The 23,766-nt window shown below is 44.1% G+C and overlaps 2 protein-coding genes and 2 pseudogenes across 2 annotated transcripts; 3 read left to right on the top strand and 1 right to left on the bottom strand.

Annotated features, from left to right (window-relative positions):
• The first annotated feature begins 5,499 nt into the window (after positions 1–5,499).
• LOC133883910 (small ribosomal subunit protein uS8z/uS8w) lies at positions 5,500–8,012 on the top strand. The gene is made up of 4 exons (XM_062323312.1): positions 5,500–5,602; positions 7,255–7,398; positions 7,489–7,649; positions 7,766–8,012. The coding sequence occupies exons 2-4, from the start codon at positions 7,266–7,268 to the stop codon at positions 7,862–7,864; spliced, it is 393 nt and encodes a 130-aa protein (XP_062179296.1). The 5' UTR covers positions 5,500–5,602; positions 7,255–7,265; the 3' UTR covers positions 7,865–8,012.
• Positions 8,013–8,921: 909 nt separating this feature from the next.
• Positions 8,922–11,443, bottom strand: LOC133885795 (CASP-like protein 5B2). Its single transcript, XM_062325540.1, has 3 exons — positions 11,067–11,443; positions 10,204–10,336; positions 8,922–9,340 (listed from the first exon to the last, which is right to left on the bottom strand). Exons 1-3 carry the CDS (start codon positions 11,195–11,197, stop codon positions 9,140–9,142), a joined length of 465 nt encoding a protein of 154 aa, XP_062181524.1. The 5' UTR covers positions 11,198–11,443; the 3' UTR covers positions 8,922–9,139.
• Positions 11,444–12,806: 1,363 nt separating this feature from the next.
• LOC133884103 (NADPH-dependent aldo-keto reductase, chloroplastic-like) lies at positions 12,807–17,437 on the top strand (annotated as a pseudogene).
• A 1,297-nt stretch (positions 17,438–18,734) lies between these two features.
• LOC133885197 (NADPH-dependent aldo-keto reductase, chloroplastic-like) lies at positions 18,735–22,284 on the top strand (annotated as a pseudogene).
• The last annotated feature ends 1,482 nt before the right edge of the window (positions 22,285–23,766 follow it).

Here is a 23,766-nt window from a genome sequence, read left to right as displayed (position 1 = left end):
TATGTGCATATGCAACCTGCCGATAATGGTTGGGTCATTGGGTGTACGTGTCAATCCTTCCGGTTTAATCATGTATGAGTACTTCTCATACAATCCTGCCAGTGTCATGCGTTCTGTCGGAATTATGTTCCGCGATAGACGTCCATAAAATGCGTGATCGGTGTTTAGTCCCACTCGTTAATTGTATTCGATCATTAGCCTGACAGCTTAGATGCTTAATCTGATCAATACGAGGCTCCTGTCGGAATCCAGCTCCTCTGTCGAAGACAACACACTTCTGCATTACATGTAGGTACACACATACAACCTCCAAGTGGCTCACAATTCTGCAAATCACACTCGATTGCTCGAACTACATAGTAGCTAGATACGTAAGCATGTATGTGACCGAGAAGGACAATCGCAGTGTACGCTGGGCTTGCTCCTACTTCCCTATGCCGTGGGACATGTTGTAAATCCCGCGCCCCTGCACGCGCACGCACCACCACGCCGATCGATCAGAACAAATGCCAAAGTAGTACAGTACTGTACCTACTGACGCAACAGAGTACGAGCTGCACTGAAGAATCTGGCATGGGCTAGCAAAAGCTGGGCACTTACAACGAGGAACATGCTGGAGATGGCGAGGGCGAGCGGGATGGCGACGGAGGTGACCACGTCGTAGCGTCCCTTGAGGTACGTCGGCTTGTGGACGCTCTGGAAGTACCTCTGCTTCTCCAGGATCTTCTCCCTCGGCCGGAACGGTGGCTCCGGCTCCGATGACGACGCCGGCGACGACATCTTGTTCCTCCCTCTCACAGAGTCACAGCAACCTTCACGCCCAAGACCACTCACGAGCAATAATGGGCATGTTCCTGCTGTGACAAATAGCGTCAGTCTTGCAGGACAATGCCGATTCCATTAAATAAGCAGGAATAAATACAAGTAAGTAGTTCTGTGAAGTTACCTATAGGAGAAAAGAAAAGACAACTATATCGACAATGTTGATAACATTACAAACTACAGCCAAAGCAACTAAAAAAGCCAACAGAAAAAAAAGACCCTAACAACACCCTCTCAAGCGGCTTATAAGATCGGCAACTCGTTACCGCATGTAAACGACCACAAATTAGTAGGATGATTGCTAGTTTCTGCCCATCTCTCTAGCCGCGTGCGCGCGAAGCAGCCCACCAGCGCCCTCTCCCTCTCTCCCTCTCATTGTCACCGGGTTCCAGTCATCAACGCCTCCTTCAACTTTCAGCCAACTCCATCCCTTGCACAAGATCGTAGTTAACACCAAATCCCCGCGCCAAAATCGGAGATGGGGAGGGAAGATAATCATCTAGAAGGACTCAAATGGAATCTTACTGGTAGGAGACCGGCAGACCGTGTACCTGATGATGGGAGTTGAAATGAGGATAGGACGGGTGCTATCTATGGGAAGCAGCAGCCAGCGAGCAAAGGATACCCAGAGTCTTGAGACAGAAACTACCAGAAGGCGCTCAAGAAAAAGAAAAGGTAGGGTCACGTCCAAGTAGGCTTTGGTTCTCAGACGTTCGATTCGATTAAGCTGGATCTGACGTCTCCAAAAGGGGCCGGAACGTTCCACGGTCTGCTGGAACGTGGCTCCTTTGCCGGAACTCGGCGCTTCAACGAAGTCTTAGCCCAAACTCGTCCCGATTTAGGCCCGGCTCCGGGCACCAGTTCGGCAGCCCAAAATAAACTAGGCACCGCTCAAGCCAGGCCTGGTTCTATTTTGCAATGGACCCGGCGACCCAACCCGGCTGGAAAAAGCATGGGCCGAAATAATTGTCCAGTTGCCCACATAGGATTAGTCAATATTTTAATTGTCGATAACACCTAATCGGTAATTAGAGTGTCGGGCTGATATATATTTCTACAATTTTCTCATATTGAATAATATTTTTGTATTTTTTTAATAAAATAATATTATTTTAAAAAAATCTCTGATATGTCCATGCTTTGCCTGAATCGTGTGTGGATTGCTCCCCATTAGACCTTCCCTATTTATAGGCTACATGCAACCATACAAAATGTCCTAGCATTTATGTGCTAAGGCTCATGCTAGAGAAAAGAAAAGAAAAATTCAACCATACATTATATTTCGATTTGACCGATGGATTAGAAAGTTAAATGTTAGATCTGTCGGAGACGGCGACGACTCGCCTTGACTTGTAGCACATGTGTTGAAGAAATTCAGAAATGAAAACATGATTATATCGGAATACAAATGCTTTATGCTCAGGTCCATTAAGCATGTTGATTAGCATCACAATTTGATAAGCACAGAAACACAGAAGCCAAATATTCAAAAAAAAAAACATAGAAGCCAAATATTCACAAAAAAGAAAGAAACATAGAAGGCAAACACAACTCATAGGGCCAAAAATAACAATATAATGTAGATTCCTTCTGATCTTAAATATAAGTCTATTAGAACATCGACATTATTTTTAATATGCTAGTTTGACTAATAATATCTTAAAAATATACTATATTAAATAGTAAGAATTATATATTATAATATCATTTTTTATGATAAATATAGTAATATCAACCTTATGTTGTCAATTTATATTATTTTTTACTATTGATGGTTAAAGTTAAAAATATTTAACTTAGGATAAATCTAAATGGACTTATATTTAGGATCAAATTAAGTAGAATCATATAAAGGCAATACTAAGTCAAACATAAATTGACTTATATTTGGGATCAACGGGAGTAGAATCATATAAATCTAGTACACACTTGAAGACGTAAAACAACAAATAATCTAAACTGAAATTATCCAAGCGGTTAGTTAACTTAAACGGTAATCCAAGTATTTGATTCTTATGTGTTGCTTGTCTATTTATTAACAAACTCGAAACCGTACTATCCGAGCCGGAGCTAGTCAGAGAACGAGAGAAAATTGTGGTGGTTCCAGACAACTGTGCGCATACATGCCGGCAGAGCCAACAGAAAACCTTCAGCTACCAACGAAACACCCACGGGATTCATTCCTACTCCCGAAAAGATGTATCTATGAATCTATCTGGCACTTGAGTTTTGGTGTCGTATTGTTTCGGACACACTTCACTGAAGCTAGGACATCGACAGCAGTGGTCCTGATGTGAAGCCTCGAGTCTGAGTTCAAGCATATCAGGTTTCCCGTGGAATTCTGCTGCTCTGGATCCCAACCTGAACCCAGTTGGTTGAGACGATCACATCAGTGCCAAACTTCCAACACAAATTATCTATACAATAACAATATCATCTTCCTTATCAGCTGCAGTTGTCCAGGCAAAGGAAAAGCCAGACTGCTGATGCAGCACAAATTAATATATACTAGCATCTGATGATCTGGTGTGAACGAGCATCTGAGCAGCATCTTCAGTCTCCCACATGATCATATAAACAAACCGATCTGAGCTAATTTAGTCCGGTCAATCTCACAATCATGCGTCTATGATTCCATTCCAGCCACACGAGCTGCAACGTTTGTCTTTCTTTAATCATCTATGGGGAAATGCAACTCTACAAACCCTTACGCACGCACATCGACCATCCATTTCTCTTACTTGATTTTTTTCACAAACCCCTTCAGCACAAATCTTAACATAGATGAACGGTCTTGATAAACTATGCACCTGCATACGCATAGTGGAATTTTCATGTTCATCTCTGGTACGAGAAAGTGCTTTAGAAGTCATCGTCTGGATCGATGGATTTGTCTTGCCCCAGCCAAAGTCGGCTGGAGTGACGCAAGATTAACCGGGGTTTGATTTCCTGGCTGGCGCTGGGATTCCCAACGGATTACGCCACCCGGAAACTAGAACTTAGAATTCCACGGGACGCCCAATCATGATCGAAACTCAGAGGCGGCTTTCTTTTCTTTTTTGCAGCAGGTAAGCCGTATGTTTCCAAGGGTTGAAATGGGAAAAAGATATCCCTGCACCGCACTCCCCGCGTCGCTGTCCACTTGTAAAACTCGCCTTCTAAGACTGAACTTCCCTTGCGTTCAAATCTCCTCTCCTACTCCCCTGCCATGCTAGAATTCCACAGCGCATTAAGCTGTTGTTGTGGTACTTGTTATCGTAACACAAACTCTTTTCTTCTAACGTGAATTGGCAGAGCTCCTTCCGTTAAGTTAAAAAAAAAAAAATCCACCGCGCAAAGCCATCCCTTTTGCGAGATAAAATTGCCGAGTTTTATGCGTGTCAGTCAATATCAGTCTGTTCACCCTAAAGTTTAGACTCGAGAAAAGACGAACAGTATACTTCAATACTCCCCCACATCAAAGTAGCACAAGCCTTGCGACACGGACTATAGAAGTAGGTTGCAACTATATTTTCTTATAATAAGTATTAACCTGGTCTTGATCTCGGGACAATTTATCTTGATACCTTTTGAGTTTCATATGCTAGTCAATTCACCTAGAAGCAAATTAAAAGGTGGACAGTACAGCGAAAACCGAGAAGCCATGTTTGAGTATCTGACAGAGACACATTCAATCCATAGTTATTCTCAAGCTGTCAGAGAACAATAATAATTAGCTCCAATTAGATCCTTGGCAAGTGCTCCATTTGGTCTCTATCCACTTCAAGAGCCCAGGTCTTGCATCTTTGTCTCCCTTTTTAAGCTCACCTTCTCCTCCTTTGCCACCCTAGGAGATAACCTCTCTCAAGTGTCCCGATTACCTGTCCTTTCTCTATCATCTTCAGCTCTCGCAAGCAGCATACTCTGAAGGTTCTCATGGAAGGCTTCATCCCGTTCATCTACCGAGCCATAGTGCAGTACAGGAAGGAAGGGCGGGTCTCCTTCGCTGACCTCTTCTTCGACGAGCCGTCGCCGACGTCCTACTTCCGCCTCCCGGGTAACTCCGACCTGTACCAGGTGACGGGGAACGACCTGTTCTCCCGGGCGGCGCCTGAGTCCGGTGCACCCGGCGCGGCACGGCGGTCTCCTGTAAGGTACCCGGCGCACCGCCGGCGTCTCGAGAGCCGCGAATCGTGACGGTGGAAGTGCATGCAGGGAAGCAGAAAAGGAGCCCAAGGAAAAGCAAGCAAAGGCTTGTTCATAGCTAGAAGTGGTGGTAGTGCATGTGGTATGCAGATGCTGAACAACTGTGAATATTAGCCTAAGTTGCAGTCTAAGTGTGCATACTGTTTCTTCCATTTTCAGCTTCTTGTGATCTGTTATGTAATGATGCATGGGTGCTGGTCCTCCCAAGGAGGATTGCACCTTGGAGTGAGAATTGTGTATGGTCCGAATAACAATATGGCATAAGTGCTGGAACAAAGGAATTCCCGCTGAAAAATTCCAGCGTTCCAAACTGCATCCTAGTTCTTCAGTCAGATAACTCGTATTGGACTACCATCCCGAGGAGCAATCCGTTGCCGTCCGATCGAGATCCAACGGAAGCGCGTCCATCCATCGCCTCACTTTTAGGCCTCGTTTGGCTCAGCCCAAACGCCCGGCCCGGCCCAAATGAGACCTTGCCTTTACAACCCAAAACCCTCGACTCGTCTCTCCAGTCCAGCCTAGCCGTCACCTTCTTCCTCCTTGCCTCCCCGCCCTCAGCGGCAGCAGGAGTGAGCCCTGTTTCCCCCTTCGAGAGGTACGCCTCCTGAGGATCCGATCCTTAATCTCTCCGTTTCGTCGTCCGTCAGCAGCGATTGCAGCCATTGAAGCGACCAGCTATCGTCCTAGTGTGGTGTCTAGTGCGTCTTCTGAGTTCGTATAACAAAAGATGTAAAAATGTATCCTGATCTTGACCGAAGTCACCAAACCATTTGTTGTTCGTTGGAATGACTGCTTCATGTTCGAGTATGTTGATGATATTTGCAGCTAATCTGATATTTGCAGCTAAGATTTTGTTTCGTGTGGGCATTCCTTTTGAGAAAGTTGAGTTAGAGCTAGAGGATTCGGATATCTTCGAATGATCTTATCTTCCAATTATTCGCTCGTCATTATCTATTAAGCTTTGCTTTGGCCCAGCTGATATATACGTTCCCAACACGTTTCGATGGGAGTTTTAGGGAACACGTTGTTAGACTGATTAGATTGAACACAATAAAACGCGATGAAATGGTTTCTTATAGCTGAATCAGAACTTCCGAATGGCAAGTATTCTATTTGTATGTTTGCCAAGTGATAGCCTGTGAAATTGTTAGCCAACAAGTGATCCATGTATGTTGTTCTGTGTTTCTGTTCTTAATCAGATCCTTCGGTGTGTCACTACAAATTGCTGCCTCTATTTCTTTTTCCTTTTTTTTTGTGCTTACGTACAACTAGCTTGCTTGTAATGATGTGGAATACGAGGATGATGTAATCATTCTTTAGTGTAATTGTGCAGAGTAGATCTCTTAGTATCATTCAGTGCATGTTTCTTTGGGGATTAATCGATTTTACAGTCATAGATTCAGACGGGAAATAAGTTCCCTTGCAGCAGTGAGATACTAGTTAACCAGGAATCATATTTGGACCTGTCTGTACAATTATTCTTAACGCGTCCAATGTTTTTAATGAAGCAGCAATGTGATTGTGTTTAGTTCTCTTTTTGGTCATAGGAGTCTCTAGACTGGTGGACTTGTGGAAGCCAAATGTTTTAGTTGGATGAATGTTCCTTGCAGCTGCCTACCTATTTTGGCTATGGTTACCATGTATTTCGGCAGGTGTCTTAGCTGATATCGTAATGTTTGTGTAACATTGTCTAGGTGCAACTATTCACCGGCAAAACAAGCTATAAATATACTACATAGGTAGTAAGCCATGTGTCATGATTGTGTGCCACGTGGGGGAAACGAGACTGTCTAGCCTCTTGTTTTAAAATAAACTCGTTGCAGCATCCTATGTTAGCAATTTCTGGGAGGTTTGTTTTTCACACATTGTGGTGCCAAAAAAGGCTCAGCTATTTCACCATTTTGTACATCATCTTTCTTAATCAGTTCGTCAACTACACAAACATTACGATTTTAGAGACTTTTGGGTGATAGTGTTCTATTTTGCCATTTAATGTACATGCAGCGGGTTTTTTTTCATCCCTTCCCATTCTTCTTAAATTATCTTTATTTGCTACTTTTGTGAAATGTTGCCTTTTAGTGTTACTATGTTAGTAAACTATCTTACTAGTCACTATTTCCTATGTATTCAATTTTTTTGTTTCAAAGCTGTTAGTGTAATCCCTTTCAGATTGTTATACATTTTTTTTGAAGCAACAGTTTGTAATACATGGTAGTCTTACAAATCTGTTGATGCATACCTCTGCAGGCTAGGCAAGGATGGTGAGGGTCAGCGTCTTGAACGATGCTCTCAAGAGCATGTATAACGCTGAGAAACGTGGGAAGAGGCAAGTGATGATTAGGCCCTCTTCAAAGGTGATCATAAAGTTCCTTTTGGTGATGCAGAAGCATGGTTAGTTCTCTTTCATTTATGTTTTATTTGGAACTCATTGGGAGCTTGGAATATGGATTCACGAGTCATGACTCCTGCTCTTTTCTATAGGGTACATTGGTGAGTTTGAGTATGTTGATGACCACCGTGCTGGCAAGATTGTGGTTGAGTTGAATGGCAGGCTGAACAAGTGTGGAGTAATCAGCCCTCGCTTTGATGTTGGTGTCAAGGAAATTGAAGGGTGGACCGCTAGGCTGCTTCCATCTCGTCAGGTCAGTTCCTTCGCTATACTACACTGTTTAGAACTACAAAAGTAACTTCAGATATCTGTATGTATGGTGCAGTTTGGTCTTATAGTCTTGACTAATTTTCATTGTTTGATGTGCAGTTTGGTTACATTGTCTTGACAACCTCTGCTGGCATCATGGATCATGAAGAAGCCAGAAGGAAGAACGTTGGTGGCAAGGTGTTAGGGTTTTTCTACTAAATGGAAAGTTTTGTGGAAGGATCTTGCATCAGTGTGGTCGGATTATGCGCTTGTGTTATCCCTTTGGAATATGATATTTATGCGTTTTGATGTGTATTCCTGAAGTTCCAAACGATACAGATTGCACAAATACAGATTACCTTGGATACTACTTGAGCCAGTTTGCTTGCTGAAGTCCAAATTTTGGGAGAAAGGTCCATTCTTTTGGTTCTCTCTTCTTCTAGCCTTCGTTTGTTTAGCAAAGACTTTCAGCCTTTCAACATTGGTACTATGAAAGCATGAGATTTGGTGCTTTTGGATACCGACATTCTGCATGAGTCCGATAATTTTTATTATTGTGTTGTACACTGACGTAAGAAAAGCATTGGATGCACTACATTAGGGTTGTTTGACAAATCATGATTGCAAAGATATTTAACCAGTAATTGTCTGGATTCTTGTTCTTATCTGGACGCCAACAATTAGCTGCGACTGGGCTTCATGTTCATGATTTTCGGAACTGTGCAGTTGTGTTGATGGACTCTGCGCTGTGCTGCTACAAACTATATTCGGCCATTCTTGTTCTGTTCAATGTTGCGGGAGTAACCTGTGAATCCTGTTCATTGCTTCGGTGCTGTCTTCTCTTTTGTATCCGGCAATGCACCTGTCGGCCTTTCATTTTGTCCGCTGAATGGATCAGAATTTCTCGTGTAGATGTCACTCATATGGGTTATTAGTTGCGCTTATGCATAACATGGGGTAAGTTTTCGTAGAAATTCAGAAACAACTCCCTTGATGTGAAATTGCCAGACTTGTTTCATTTGTCGACAGCATGTAGCCACTAGCCAGCATCTAGTTGAGATCGAGTTAAAATGCAATCTCTGTCGCATTTAAGTTCTTGTATTTATAGATTGTTTACACAAGAGCTGCTTGATTGCAGTGTGTAAGGTCGCATGGCATCATCCCATAACTATCCAAAGGTAATCAGATAGAAGTAGAAAGTTGCATGGCTAAGGCAATGTTATTCCATAAGGGCGTCTTCATATGGAGACTGGACTCAAATATAATGAGACGGCGATTAACTCATCAGCATCTGATGCAAAGCTTTTATTAGCAATTTCTGGTAATTAGTATGCACACTCCATGGACTTTACATCATCCCAACATTTCCATTTTTGGGTTGTGTGGTTTGCTAAATATGTGGTCTGGAAAATTATCCTTTATAAAAGCTATAAAGAGAGAAGAACAGAAAAAAGAGACGCTATAAACATCACTAACACCAGATTATACACAAAATCAGGACGCAGCCAGGAGCCAAAACATGATTAGGGCTGATGTAGCACTGAATGCCCAAGACAGGAAAGCAAACGCTGTGGCGAGTTCGTATCTTCCGCAAGGGAGTTGGGGATACCTTCTGCAGAAAAGCACGTCCCTTTCGAATAGAACTACTACACCACCAGCTGAGCAAGACGCAGCGAATGACAGAATTGCTGTCACCTGCATTCCGTAGGTAGATTTCATTAGCGCTGCCGAAACCACTGAACTATATGGGACGTGGTTGGATCAATGCCTTATGAACACAGGTCTAGACAAATCAGACTGCATGTAAAGCACAGATAAGATCTTGTTTCTATGTCAAATTGTATGACCCTAAGCTGACACCAGAAGAGGGAGATCATGAATAAATTAGGCAACATGTACATCAAGCCAAACTAATATAAATACTACTAATGTGCAACAATCAAATGCTTTCGAAAAAAGAAATGGGCAACAATCAACACAAGTTACCTGATAATACTGTCTCATTAATGTGTCGCGCGTTTAGCATATGTGTGTGTGAAGCGGTGCACGGAAGTTGGAAATGAGAAAGTAAGGGAGGAAGATTGTTGTTACTCCCTCAGTCACAAATAAGTGACATTTTGGACATTGATAATATCTAAAACATTATTTTGACCGCCGAAATGTAGTGCAATATGTTTATTAGACCTAGACTTCTCAAGATAAATTTACAAATATCATTTTCATATTAAACATAATTATTCACAAAGATATGATAAGGAAGTTTGACATCACACATCCTAAAATGTCATTTACGTGTTATTCGAGGAGTAAGATAGCAGAATTTATGGATAGATGTCCATATTTCTCTTATATTGGAGAAAGAGTAAGAAGTGTGAAAGTATCATTGGGTCTGATTTTTTCATATGGTCAATTTCAGTGCTTGTATTAAAAGGTGTAACCATATACATGATGTTAAAGGTTTATCAAACAAATTTAAGCAAAGTACCAAAAAAAAAAACTTAGAGAAATCAATACAACAAGCTAGATGACCAGAGTTTAGGGAGGAGTTTAATCATTACCGAATCTCCAACAACAAATAAGCTCACTAGAATCGGGTAGGTGAGATCCTTTTTTGCTTTAATGGCATATCCATCAAGACATGCAAGTCCCAAGCTCCACAATGTTTGTAGTCCCATAGATGCAATCAAGTAGCTGAAATGTGAAAGCCAAAATAAGCTCATTACACGTTTCAAAGGAGAAAGTTTACAAGTCCAACTAGGAGTACTGATCTGAGTCAACAGCTTACTAAAGACCAACGAATAAGCCATCACTGCAACAAGTTAAAAACACAGTCCTATCCTTTCAACTACAAATGCACCACGCGTTTCACACTCCCAACATCATATTAAACAAAATGGCATTTTGAACACCTCTAATTTCACCATGCCAACATCATACCAAACAGAAAAGGGATTGAACACGCTTCACCAATGCGACAGGTACTAACTCTGCATATATTTTCTCAGATTTTCCTCTCATATGTTGTAACCAACCATCCCAACTAAAGCCCGTTGTAAATCAACAAAACCCTACGCACAAATTAACAAAGCCCCATGTAAACTATCCCTCCCTCAGTCCAGTACTCCGCTAAAAGAATCTCGCTATGATGATTGGTAAGTTTTTGACAAGTGATCCGGAGAAAGATTGTATGTTACTCCTCACCGCCAGAACCCCAATTCCCACAGAAGGCTACCAAGCCACAGGTCCACAGCCTACTCGCTCGCATTGCTGCAGCTGAGAGCGAGACGACAGTTCACAGATCGACCACATGCTCGCCGCCAGGATTCACGAAAACCCCAACCAACAGAGGCCGGGTGAGGTAGGCTAGAAAAGGAAACCCCGAAAGGTCAACTTGGGAAGTCGTGGTATGCATATAGCTTACCAGAAGGCGGTGTAGCTGGCGAACCCGGGCGAGGAGCTCATGACGCCGACGCAGGCGGCGGCGAAGCCCGCCTGTCCCACTCGCAGCACTAGTCCGCCCCACGATCCCGGCCTCCCCGCCAGCCCCGCCATCTCCCTCCACTCCTCCCGCCGCCGCTCAGCAGCCGCCCCGATCGGCCATGCGCGCGCCGGCTGAATGGACCGCTGCTCCGATCAGGCTGGGCGAGTAGTAGGTGGGCGGATCGCTGGTGGTTTTAGGTGCGAGCTGAGGTCTCGAGGAGGATGGGGAAGCAAAGTTGGTTAACCAATTGACTGGTACCGAACAGTGTCAGGGGGGGAGGTGGTGGGGGAGAAGGGAAATTCTGGTGGATGCTGGACGGCGCCACGCCACGGCGGCGGAGGTTAGTGCGACGCTGACGCGCGCGGGGGGCCCAGTCTCCCAGATGCTAAGACTATCTCCAACCATATTCCCTTCATTTCGTTCCTTTCCTGATTTCCTTCCCCGTTCTCATTCCCTTTATTTCCTCTCATCTTTAACAGCTTCCTCTCGAGGGGAATCGCGAAGGGAAAGGAGAGAGAATCCTGTCCTGAAAGGAATGACTCTGGGAATCCCGTCGTGACGGGAACCGTGAAGGGAAACCGTTAGAGCACTGAAGGGAACGAAAATCCCGTTGTGAAGGGATTTTGGTCCCTGAAGGGAAACTGTTGGAGATGTTCTTAACGCGGGAGCCGGGTTGCTTGCGCACGCGGCATCCGCGTGCCTGCCTGCCGTCTGACTGACGGGTGGGGTCAGCCGAGAGGGTGGCGGTGCGCGATCTGCTGGCCGGAGTTTCCTCGCGGGTAATTAACGGAGCGGGCCGTACTGAAAAGTGGCTCTTGGTTTGGAACTGGTTCAGGGAGGTGCGCTTACGTGGATGGGATTAGATTGCACGAGTAGTGGATTTGGGTGAGGATTACACATGATCGGAAGATAAATAAACTCCGTGCGGGATTGGGTTAGGTAGGCTTTCGTGAACGTGCACGTGTCCAGGGAATAGCATGTGATGGCGCTATGTCGAGCAGCGGATCTTCAGCCTGCCCTCTCCTCCTTTTTTTAAGAGAAGAAAGAGAAGAATACGGTGGAGAAGAAGAAAGATCAATCCTTCTATAACTTCATTGTGTCGGCTATGTCAAATATTATTCCAATTCATGATCAAAATCGAACCTCTTTACATGTTACATTGACAAGTGACAGCAACCTAGTCAAACCAATTAGATCAAGCCATCGTAGTGGACCGAGTGCAAATGTGCGAATATTCGTTGTAACATTTTGCATCCTTGTTTGAACCTTAAATAATATGAAATGCAACGGGATTGAAAGTTAAGACTCAAGATTCATTAAAAAAAGGAAAAAAATTATTTTGGCTCCTTCAACTATTCCTTCCTGAACCGGAAAACCGGATATATAAGATTCCGCAACAATTGAAACCGTTTATTTTTCCTCCCTAATTAGTTTGGACAGTGGTTTTGTCCTACGTGAGTCATATATGGTAGTTGGCCCCACATATCATATGACATCTCATCTTTTCTTCTTTCCTCTTTTCTCTCTCTAAAAAAAAGGTTAATGTCGGTGGTGGGGTGAGCTAGTGCTTGTCTACGACTACATGGTGAACACCAGCCTCGATAAGCACATGTTCGACGCCGAGAAGATCGTGCCTTGGCCAGCGTGTTCAAGACCGGCAAGGCCACCACGAGCACTGACATGTTCGCCTTCAGTGCCTTCCTGCTTGAGGTGGCCTGCGATCGGAGGCCCATGGAGAACAGCGACAACACCGATTCACGGAGGCTCATCGACCTTGTCCTCAAGTGCTGGAATGGTAGGAGGATCAAAGAGGCGAGGGACCCAAGGAAGGGGAAGTCATGGCTAGGGCTCACCTTGTGGGACGATAAAGTGATGTTTTTTAGTGCCCCCGCACCATTGATTGAGGCCCCATCGTCCTTCATGGCGATGACTCACACAGCTGCGAAGAGGAGTGGGCCCAGCAAAGGCGCAGGCCCCTTGTAGCATCATACAGCCCATGGAGGGCGCTGCTCGGCCGATGGTGCCTTGAGGCGACCGGGTGACTACAGATGGCGACAGCGGAAGCAGGGCAACGTCAACAGCTTCACACTATTCACCAGAGAGAAAACGAGGGCAAGGGTCAGATTCTTGGGATCCTATAGATGGTTTAATAGCAAGGAATTGGACAACGGCTCACCAAAGAAGGAGATCGGGCAGCAATGGCGCCATGGCATGAAAGGAGGAAGATGACTTCGAGCTACTCGACTGCTGCACGATTCACACTGTAACTTGAGGGGTTTTACTGCTAGAAGTAAGGGACATGTGGTGACGCACTTTGACACGGTGGGAGATCGCTGAGACAACATGGACAGTGGTGGAGGATTCGAGCGTGTCAGGACCCGTCCAAATTAAATTCGAATTAATCACTAGGACAATCTTTTAACAAGATAAGAGCTAGTCCACGCATATCTTTTGACGTGCCGCATGCTAACCCGCATCTCGCCACAACAATCGTAGCCACCGATGATTAAAGCAAATCTAATTTCGGCAGTCCTGGTATGTGTACGTTGGTAACTCTCAGAAAAGCTATTACCCACACATACCTCAACAACATGAATATCATAACACGATGAAAAAACATGGTTACAAGAAAAACAATTTGATAAAAAGACAAACGACAAGGCTCATCTAGTGTTAACTTACAACAAACATCGTATCAAAAAAAAACTAAAGAAACAAAACCGGTGGCGCTATTTACCCACAAGGCAACCAACCGGGTGCTAGAGTAACCGACACCTAACTTCACCTGAAAAGAAAATAAGCAGCATGAGTACAAAGGTACTCGCAAGACTACATATAAATAACCCGACTCTAAGGATTATACATTGGTTGTTAGCAAGGAAACAACCACAAGGTTAAGTAAATTCATTATACGAAAGCAAAACTTGACACAACTATGTGAGCATCTACACTAGAACACCTATACCAATCTATCATGTAGATATCCACTTGAAACATAAATGTAACTGGAACTAAAATAAACATAACTATAAAAGAAATCATCGTATCTCACCATAACTAACATACATTCCCAACATACCATCCATCCCACATTCGTGACTCTACGACCGATACAAATGGACAGAAGCGTGCTCGATAACCGAGAGCACAATAATTCAAATTGATGTTACACCCTGTAGGGGTACTTCTGTACCCACACGACTCGAGGACCATTCGGCTTGCGCGACCCGCTAAAGTACATGCAAGGGGGTACTCGTATCAACATTTCTAAATAAGCTCCAACTATTTGATCATGCCCCGATAGGTGCGGGGGTCATCTAGAACTACTCTCAGAGCAAACTGGATACCCCAACCGGCCTCTTATGCCCTACACCATCGACTCGTACGCCAAAAAGCTACAGCTACAAAGGTATTCGGCTCACCCGTCCCATATCCGGGTATGTGGCAAGTACGAAAAAGTGCTAAAGCCAACTGCAGTGATGGACAGTGCTTAAACGATGTAAGTAGTCTGTGGCATCCAGATTCCTTTCCCGACCTACCCCGGAGAACTCCACATCAGGACAGAAGACACCCCTAACACCACCCATATCTCGCCTCAACCTCACTACTCATCCAACCAACATCATCAATCCAATATTGTGATCATTGTGACCTAAGGTGTCAAGGTTCTGTGAAGCTGGCGGTCAGACCGGGAATAAGTGGTGGTCAGATCGAGGAAGGGCTGGCGATCAGATCGATAGGTTTTCTACATTGTCTGGCGGTCAAACAGCCGAGTTGTAGAGAGGTTTGGCGCCTGGAGACCAGATCAAAACCTGGGGTGGTCAGACCGCGGGGCATGACGATTAGACCAGGGAATAAGTGGTGGTCAGACCAAGGAATGGTTTGTGATCAGACCGGTAGGTTTTCTACATGGTCGGGCAGTCAGACCGTCGGGTTGTGAAGAGGTTTGGCGCCTGGTGGTCAGACCAAACCCTAGGGTGGTCAGATCACGAGGCATGGTGGTCAGATCGACCCAATGGCAGTCTAACACTTGATTGTGGATCTTAGCATGAAGCTGATTGGCTAAGTTTCATCCTGACGGTCAGATCGGCCAAGATGGCAGTCAAACCTCTGGGGCTTACCGGCAGCGCCTTAGCAAGGCCGTCAGCGAAGGCTCCGGCGACGCCTTTGACTACGAAGGGTACCAAAACACCCTCGGAGACTAGTAGAGTACTTCTAGGGTAGTTTGGACAACATCCACTGGGTTGATTTGGAAAATTCCATGGATAGGATCCAAGCTAGGGTTAATTTCGGGCCTAAATGAGATGATGGCCGATTCGAGCTTAGAAATGACAGAAAAAGGGTAGGGAATGTCTCACCTCGGTGTAAGGGAAGTTTCTAGCGGAACAATCCACTCCAGAAAAGCTACGACTTGGAGATCGGGCTCTAGGATGACGTGTGGACTCGAGGGCGATGAACGCTCCTCTAGTGAAAGGATGAAGGAGATGAGCTCAGGGAAGTCCTAGGGAATCTTGGGGAAGTCATCTCCGTTGATCTCCGGATGTCATGGTGGTCGAGGTGGAGCTCTCCTCTCTCCCCCGGCTTAGGGCTCGCTCCAATGACAAAGAAGCTTGGAGACGACGTAGGGGACTCGTGGACGACCTCCTCCTTCAATCTCCGACCTCCAGTGAGCTCAAGGTGGGGGGGGGATCTTATCTCTTCTCTTCCTCTCTCTCTCTCTCTCTCTCTCTCTCTCTCTCTCTCTCTCTCTCTCTCTCTCTTGCGGTGGGGAAGAACGGATGGGGGTGGTTAAGAGAATAAGAGTTTAGCGATGCCTTTAAGTGGCGGTTTCGAGCAGTGACAGCCAGACTGTGAGCTTGAACGGTCAGACCACTCGGGGACAGAGGCTCTGGGGTTCTGCACGCCTCTAGCGGTCAGACTGTGGGCTACCCCAGTCATACCGAGAGGGCAGTCTTTTTGCTGATTTTTTTTTCTTCTAAGTTCCCCTCTTTACTTCATTCTTTCCCACTAAGGCATTTGGGTTTTCCTAAAGAGTTTCGGAGATGATTAGGAAACCTCTAACACATACATGACAGAAAACACACATAAACTAAAGACATCCATTTTTTTAAACATTTCAAAATACTCAAAACATGCATGATTTAAAAGATGTCCTAATGCTAATGCATGCTTAATGCCTAAATTCGGATCTTTGGGCCATGGTAGAGCGTGCACGCCAGCAACGAGGAAGACGACGCGCTGATCGTGGAGGCCAGCACGGTGCATGAAGCCATCGAGCTGGAGCTCGCCGTGCCATCGTCCCTAGGCTCTGGCTTATATTTTACAAATCCACACTCCACTTCGTTCTAAGAAAGGAGTTATCCCAACCCCTGAAAACTTATTCCCGGTTGATATTCCTGCTACATGGGGAGCAATGGAGAAGTTATACAACTCTGGCAAGGCTCGTGCAATTGGTGTGAGTAACTTTTCTTGTAAGAAGATGGAGGAGTTGCTTGCCATTGCTCGTGTGCCTCCAGCAGTAAATCAGGTTGAGTCCCATCCAGTTTGGCAGCAAATGAAACTCCGTGAACTTTGCCAGTCAAACGGTGTTCATCTTTCTGTAAGTTTCCTGAGAATGCCTTCTACCAGCAAATCTCCCCCTTCCCCCGCTTAAGATACTGCTCTGGTTTCTTGAGTATAACTTCTACCCTAACTAGTCTAGTTCCTTGTTAGTAAATTTCTACTAGTATTATTGCAGGCATATTCACCGTTAGGTAAACCTAGATCACCTGAGTTCGAGGGACCAACTGTTCTTAGCCACCCTAGTGTCATATCTATTGCAGAGAAGCTACAGAAAACACCTGCACAGGTTGTTTTCTATGCTGGGGTCTTCAAATGGGCCAGAGTGTACTTCCAAAAAGCACCAATGAAGCAAGGATAAAGGAGAATTTAAACATATTTGATTGGTCTATTCCTGAAGATTTGATGGCAAAGTTCTCTAAAATCCAACAGATATATCTGAAGTTCCAATTTGTTTAAAAAAAATCAATCCTGAAGTGCACCTTTATCCCGTGCTGCATGTTCCTATATATCTTTACTTTAGGCTATCTTAAAATAGAAGCATATCCTTACGGTAATCTACATTGCTTTAAATCATTCTTTTTCTCTGAGACGTGGTGCATGGCACCCTTCACGAGTTAACTTCTCATATTGGTTATCTGAGGTTTATTTTGGTTTGAAGTATTCGGGTTAAGATGCTAAGAGCTGAATTTGTAGTTCACCCTCAAGGTATTTTCAAAACTGTGGAGGACTTATGGGATTGTGAAATCTGAAGCATATGAAGTGAACTACTAATGGCATCGCAAGACAGCATGAAGCCGCTACTTGTTTACTTCGATTCTAAGCATATATTTTCCATAGACTGTTGCCAATATATGAGAATAAATGTCTTCTTTTAGCGAACAACTGAAAATAATTGTTCAATCATATATCTTTAATTGCACAGCTGCCATTTTTATTGTTTTTATCCATAAGTAAGATTTGTAGTGTGTACAGTTTTTTTTAACTGCAGCCCTTAATCAAAAGTAGAACATCTTGTTATGCATGCTAGTTGATTGATTAAACAAGATGAGATCTTGAGGTGGTTGAACAATCTAAGCGTGCAACCTCTCGGAGGGACATCGAAGGATGATGTCTGATATCATTTTCTCGGTGTGGAATTGCTTGTATTTTTGGGTACTTGAGGACTGCTTTTTTTAGGAAACATCCGATCTGAGATACTGTTTTTGTTTTCGATTTGGTGTGGTTTACAGTAGCTATTGTCATTAAGGACTGATTCTTTACCATGCGTTTGCAGTATGCACCCTTTTCAGCTTAACTAATATGTTGGTCTTCCGGAAGAGGGAACTTTGCTGTGCCATGAGAACGTGTCTTTTATGATGCTCATGAAGGAGTTATTTGCTTTTGTTTATCCCAGAATTTCGCGCATGCCAATCAACATTATCTGCTTAAGGAAAACTATGCTGTAATCGGTTGTCAAAAGGAACTCAGCATGCTGATGTTGCTGAGGACTTCATCTGTTAGTCTTTCTTTTGATAGGATTTTCTTTGCCAAAAACTATGTACAGATTTGCCTTTTCTATTTAAATTTACTTGACCGTTCCTTAGAAAAATGGTTTAGACGACATGGTGTCTGCTGGTTGAACTACACGGTGCACTAATACCAGTGGCTGATGGCTGGATGGGATTTAGCTTTCTGTATTCAGAAATCTCAATTTGCATAAGCCTCGTCAGATGCATCTTGATCAAAGCTTCACCTCATGTGGGGAGGAGCTGGGTGTAGACTCACGTCCATGGGACCCACTACCACCAGGCTCAACCACTCCATGCCATGACCTCCTGACTTCAGCCACTGATGTTCAGATTGTCTTCTTCACGAATTGGGTGAGTCCAAGTCCACTCTACTATATAATGTTTTTGCTCGTAGTTTGCTCATTTGTTTTTATATCAGTCTCCATCTTCATCCTGCCGAGCTTTAGCAACAAAGGCTATCTGCTATTTGTTCTTTGTCTGCTCAATCTCTACCCATCACCAAGCTCAGCTTGGACTTTGGAGTTTTTGGAGAGCATAGATGGCCAAGTCCTTTGTCCTAAACACCGGCATGACGATCCCATCAGTTGGCCTCGGGACATGGCAGATCTCACCTGGTGTTGTTGAAGATGCCATGCGTGCTGCTCTCAAGGTCTTATCACTTCTAGCTGATATTATTTTTAGAAAAATTCTACGGTGGTCTTGGAAGAACTTGAGCTATTTATTTTTTGGATCAGATGGTCTAGATTGGTTAGAATACTACATATTATTTAGAGGTAGTATGAGTAGTATATGAGAGGAGTATATATGTAGTGTAAAGGTATTTTTGGGAAAAAAGAAATAGCATGGTAGTTATATCGTGTAAATTAATAGATTTAATGTTTAGGCTGGCCTGAATGTTGATTGTTTGGTTGAACGATTATTTAGGAATTAGGTATAAAAAAAGATTGTAGTGCTCTTCAATGATATGGTGGGTAAATATTAATACTACTATCGCAATTACAGAAATATCTAATTACGTAGACGATCAGATTAAATTTATATTACCTCTTGCCTATAGGTAGTATGGATCACCGTAAAAAGGCTATATTTTTAATCCATATGTGATGGTCTTGTTCTCTTCTGTTTCCTGTGATGGTCTTGTTCTCTTCTATTTCTTCTTTTTCTTCTAATTATGCATCCTTGTTCTTTTCCAATAGTGCATTCATTTGCATCTAACAATCCAGAATTGCTCAACTGGAGGGTTTTTGTTTGTTCATCATTCAGTATCCCAAAATGTTAATGAACACTGCGAGAGCATAAAGTTTAGGTACCTTCGGCGGTTGGGCCCTTGACTAACGCATGCCAATTTTTAGTACAGAACGCGTTGAAATGTGTTCAAGTTTTCGAGTTTTTAGTACATATGTCATCTGGTCTTCTTCTATGTGGATGTAATGTTTTCTACTTCTTGTGATGCAGGCAGGTTATCATCATATTGATTGTTCTCCACAATATGGTAACCAGAAGGAGGTAATTACTTTTTAGTCTTTTTGCATGACAAGGAGTCTCCCGAAACATACATGCCGCTAGTTTGTGTTAGTGTTTGATGTCAGATTATACAGCATGTATAAGTTAAACAAGTACGAATAGCTTAACACAGGTTATACCAATGTAGAAGAAAGTAATACTACACTGATGTGTAAGAATCTTTGCAATCGGCCTACGTACATCCTACGATGTAGAGGCTGGAAGTTTATTCCATAATCTAAAAAAAGAATATTTGCAATAATAGCCAGACAAATGTATTCCTTCGTTGAAAGATCCTCAGTTCTCGTAAGACAGTTCTCCAGGAGTACATAAGAGTGGAAACAGGTCTTGTAAGCAATGACTCCTTTGGAAGGTTGGTTTTACTCTGAAGAAACTATTTGAGGAGGGTATAATTAAACGTGAAGATTTATTCATCACCTCCAAGCTGTGGTAATCTGTTAACCTCGATGCCTCCAGTTGCCATGATGTCAAGTGGATTCTCTGAAGATGTTTTGAATTTTTCAGGTGCACTTATCATGATCCAGAAGACATGCCAGAGGCGATTGATCACACACTAAAGGATCTACAGCTTGGGTACTTAGATCTTTACCTGGTAAATTCCAAACCTGTCAATCCAACTTATTTTACCTGATTCTGCTGCTTGTATTTCTTGTTAACTGAAAACTGTGCTGCTTGTAAAAGCAGTTTCATGAAGTTAAATAGTATTTCCACTTGCACCAAAGATTCTTCTTACTTCTCAAGACAGCATTCCAAATTCTTAAAATTGTGACATTCTTCATTTTTCCCCATAATGCATCGCTTCACAGGTCCATGGTCCAGTTCGTGCAAAGAAAGGCACTAGGTTGAGCATCGAAAACATCCTTTTTTTTAAAATACATCGGAGAGCTGCGTATATTTGAATTAAGGGATAAAGCGTAAACGATTACACAACGACCTTAGAAAGGCCAAGAATACAGAGCAGGGTGACCCAATTAGAATTTACAAGATTAGAATCAACTGAACTGAATAAGCGAAGAAGCGAAGAAACGAAAGAAATCAGCCAGCGTTGGCAAACACACGCAGCCGTTCAATGAGCATGGAAAGGTGCTTAGCTCCAGTGCCACACCATCGATCTACATCCTCCCTAATTAACGCCACCAGAGAGACAGGGGAGGTGCGGCGATTGTCGAAGACGACATCATTCCTCGATAGCCAAATTCTCGAGGTGATCAAAAGAGTTAGGGAGTCAAACCCTTCTCGAAGCTCTTTGTCCACTCTCCTCCGAGCTATCATCCACCAATCCAGCATCGAAGTCCCTGCAGAAGGAGTATGCACTTGCATCACGTGCCACCAGGTCTCGCGAGCAAAACAACAGTGCAGCAGCAGGTGGTCGCCGGTCTCGGCCACCTGGGAACAATGTGCACAGGCGTCATCGTTTTGGAGGCCATGTCGTCGTCTCCGCTCTGCAGTCCAAAGCTGACCATGAAGAAGAAGCCAACCGAAGAATTTGACCTTCGCGGGAGCCCATGATCTCCACAACAGCGCAGCGCCCCCAAACCGGAAGCAACCGTTGAACATGAGGCGGTATGCCGAATTTGCAGAGTATTGGCCGGACGGAGTCCACTTCCAAACCACCCGGTCTCATTACCCAGGGTAATGCAATCAAGCCGGCTCCAAAGATGCAGGTATTGAGCTAATGCATCCACCGATAAAGGCTCTGCAATGTCCCTGATCCACCTCCGGTGTGATAATGCGTCCGCGATTGTTCTGCTACCTGATCCACCTCCGGTGTGAAAACATCCTCAAGCCTGACATCCCTGCTACCTGGAAAGCAATGGGGAAGCTGTACGATTCAGGCAAAGCTCGTGCCATTGGCGTGAGTAATTTCTCCTGCAAGAAACTGGAGGACTTGCTCGTTGTCGCACGCGTGCCGCCAGCGGTCAACCAGGTGGAGTGCCATCCGGTTTGGCAGCAAGACAAGCTCCGTAAGCTTTGCCAGTCGAAGGGCATTAATCTCTCTGTAAGTTTTACAGCTTATTCAGAATCACTGTTTGCTTCCAATTCCTTTTGATCAGAGTTCTAAGTTGTGTTGTGTGTTTTTAAGCAAAATTCTGAAACGCTATGTTCTTGCAGGCATATGCACCACTAGGATCACCTGGATCACCAGGAAAGGACGGACCAAACGTCCTTAGCCACCCTACTGTCATTTCTATTGCCCATAAGTTGCAGAGAACCCCTGCAGAAGTCGCTCTTCGCTGGGGCATTCAGATGGAGCAGAGCGTGCTCCCAAAGAGCGACAACGAGGCGTGGACAAGGGAGAACATTGACCTGTTTCATTGGTGCATCCCTGACGAGTTGATGACAAAGTTCGCTGAGATCGAACAGGCATGGTCACACATGTCCTTTTGGAGTTTTGGTTTCTCCGATAGCTGAAAACATGATTTTCAACGTTTATCGGAAGTATCTGAAATGTGTGATCGCTTCCAAAATGCAGGCCGGGCTTTTCAAGTACGAGTTTGTGACTCATCCGACGACCGACAAGCTTTTACAAGTCCGTGGAGGATTTCTGGGACGGCGAGATCTGAAGCGGCCAATGTCTTTCCCCGGTGCTCCAAATGCTAGTACATTGCTCCCGAGCAGGAAGTCCACCCTTGTTGGTTACTTGCATGATCGGCAGATGGATCTTTCTTACCTTCCTCGATCCAATGCCGATCAAAACGAACAGTTGGTAGTTTGTCATGCGTTGCTCTCTTCCGTACCCTTGTCCATTTCTGCCTTGATGAACACTTCGTGTCTGTGATGGAGGGAGCAATGCACGGAAAAGGTTCCTCTGACGTAGCTCGTTTTACGTCAGAGGAGCACAGTAATTTGTGTCTGTTGCTACAGTTCTCTGACGTAGCTACAGTGTCAAACAGTATTTTTAGTACTGTTCACATGAGTACTGTATACCTTTTACTGTTTATCGTGGTACTGTAGCAGATCATCTGATCCGTCGGTTCCAGATCGGACGTCCAAAATTGATTGGACTGCTCTCTGACGTAACGTCAGGGGATCCCATTCCGCAATGCACTCAACGCGCGCCGTAGCCAGGCAGTTGATGGGCGGCACGACTTGGAACGTGGAAAATGTAACTCCATATATTTTTACGTACTCACGACTTATTTTGATCGTATATCTTTTATACCTAACACTTATATCTTCTCTTATCTATTTATAATTTTTCACCTACTATTTTAATATAAATTTTAATATAAATAAATAATCGTGCTAAATAAACTGGAAATGTCCCTTGCCTCTTCCCTGTGCACGCGTATGCTCGGGTGCTCCTCGGCTGCAGCCGGCTGCCGGCGTGGTCTCGGGGCATTGTGCGCCACCGGAGCGCTGGCGAATGACGATTGACGCATTCACCGGAGGCGCTCGGGGAGTCGGGGTGCGATTCGGCGCTGACAGCGTACGATGAACACGGTCGTGCCGAACATTGCGACCTGGCTAAACCTACACGCCAAGGAAACATTAAGGGTGTGTTTGTTTACCCGAATATCCTCAGTCTGTTTCGTACGAGTCATGCAGACTGAGTTGAAGCACGAGGGTCTGTTTGGTTGGCTGCATGTGCTGAGTCTGGCTGAGAAAAGATTGTGTTTGGTTGCTCGCATGAGTATACGTTGCATTACGAAGAAACTCACTTTTTTACCGAATAACCTAGGTTGAAAATATTTTTATAAATTAGTACATAACAGGATAAAAATATTAGTGATTTTTTTATGATTTTTAAATAATTTTAATTAAATATTGACTTAGATTTTTTAGATTAAATTAATTAAAATAGTTTGCTAGTGAGCTCTAGTTTGCTCACGAAAACGTTTAGAATTTTTGGATCACTTTTGTACTACTAAATAAAATCAAAAGTTAAATAAAAAATTATCATACAGTTTTTTTCACCGAGCGAGCCAGCCCCGGCGCGTACGCCCAATTTCGGCGTACGCGCGGAGCCAGGCTCGCTCGATGCGTTTGCACGGGCAGGTGCAGGCGAGAGAGCAACCAAACACGCGCTGAACAGATGTGTTTGC

This window comes from Phragmites australis, chromosome 11, assembly GCF_958298935.1.
Source record: "Phragmites australis chromosome 11, lpPhrAust1.1, whole genome shotgun sequence".
Taxonomy (NCBI): Eukaryota; Viridiplantae; Streptophyta; class Magnoliopsida; order Poales; family Poaceae; genus Phragmites; species Phragmites australis.
Note: the sequence above shows the minus strand (reverse complement) of the source record. Positions and strands in the feature narration are given on the sequence as shown.

Bases quoted from the DNA above. Each gene is read 5' to 3' on its own strand.
- LOC133883910 (XM_062323312.1), top strand. From the start codon at position 7,266: ATGGTGAGGGTCAGCGTCTTGAACGATGCTCTCAAGAGCATGTATAAC. The intron at 7,399-7,488 runs GTTAGTTCTCTT...TCTTTTCTATAG, and splicing joins TTTGGTGATGCAGAAGCATG to GGTACATTGGTGAGTTTGAG. The intron at 7,650-7,765 runs GTCAGTTCCTTC...TTTGATGTGCAG, and splicing joins GGCTGCTTCCATCTCGTCAG to TTTGGTTACATTGTCTTGAC.
- LOC133885795 (XM_062325540.1), bottom strand. From the start codon at position 11,197: ATGGCGGGGCTGGCGGGGAGGCCGGGATCGTGGGGCGGACTAGTGCTG. The intron at 10,337-11,066 runs GTAAGCTATATG...TTCACATTTCAG, and splicing joins GCCAGCTACACCGCCTTCTG to CTACTTGATTGCATCTATGG. The intron at 9,341-10,203 runs GTAATGATTAAA...TACGGAATGCAG, and splicing joins TATTTGTTGTTGGAGATTCG to GTGACAGCAATTCTGTCATT.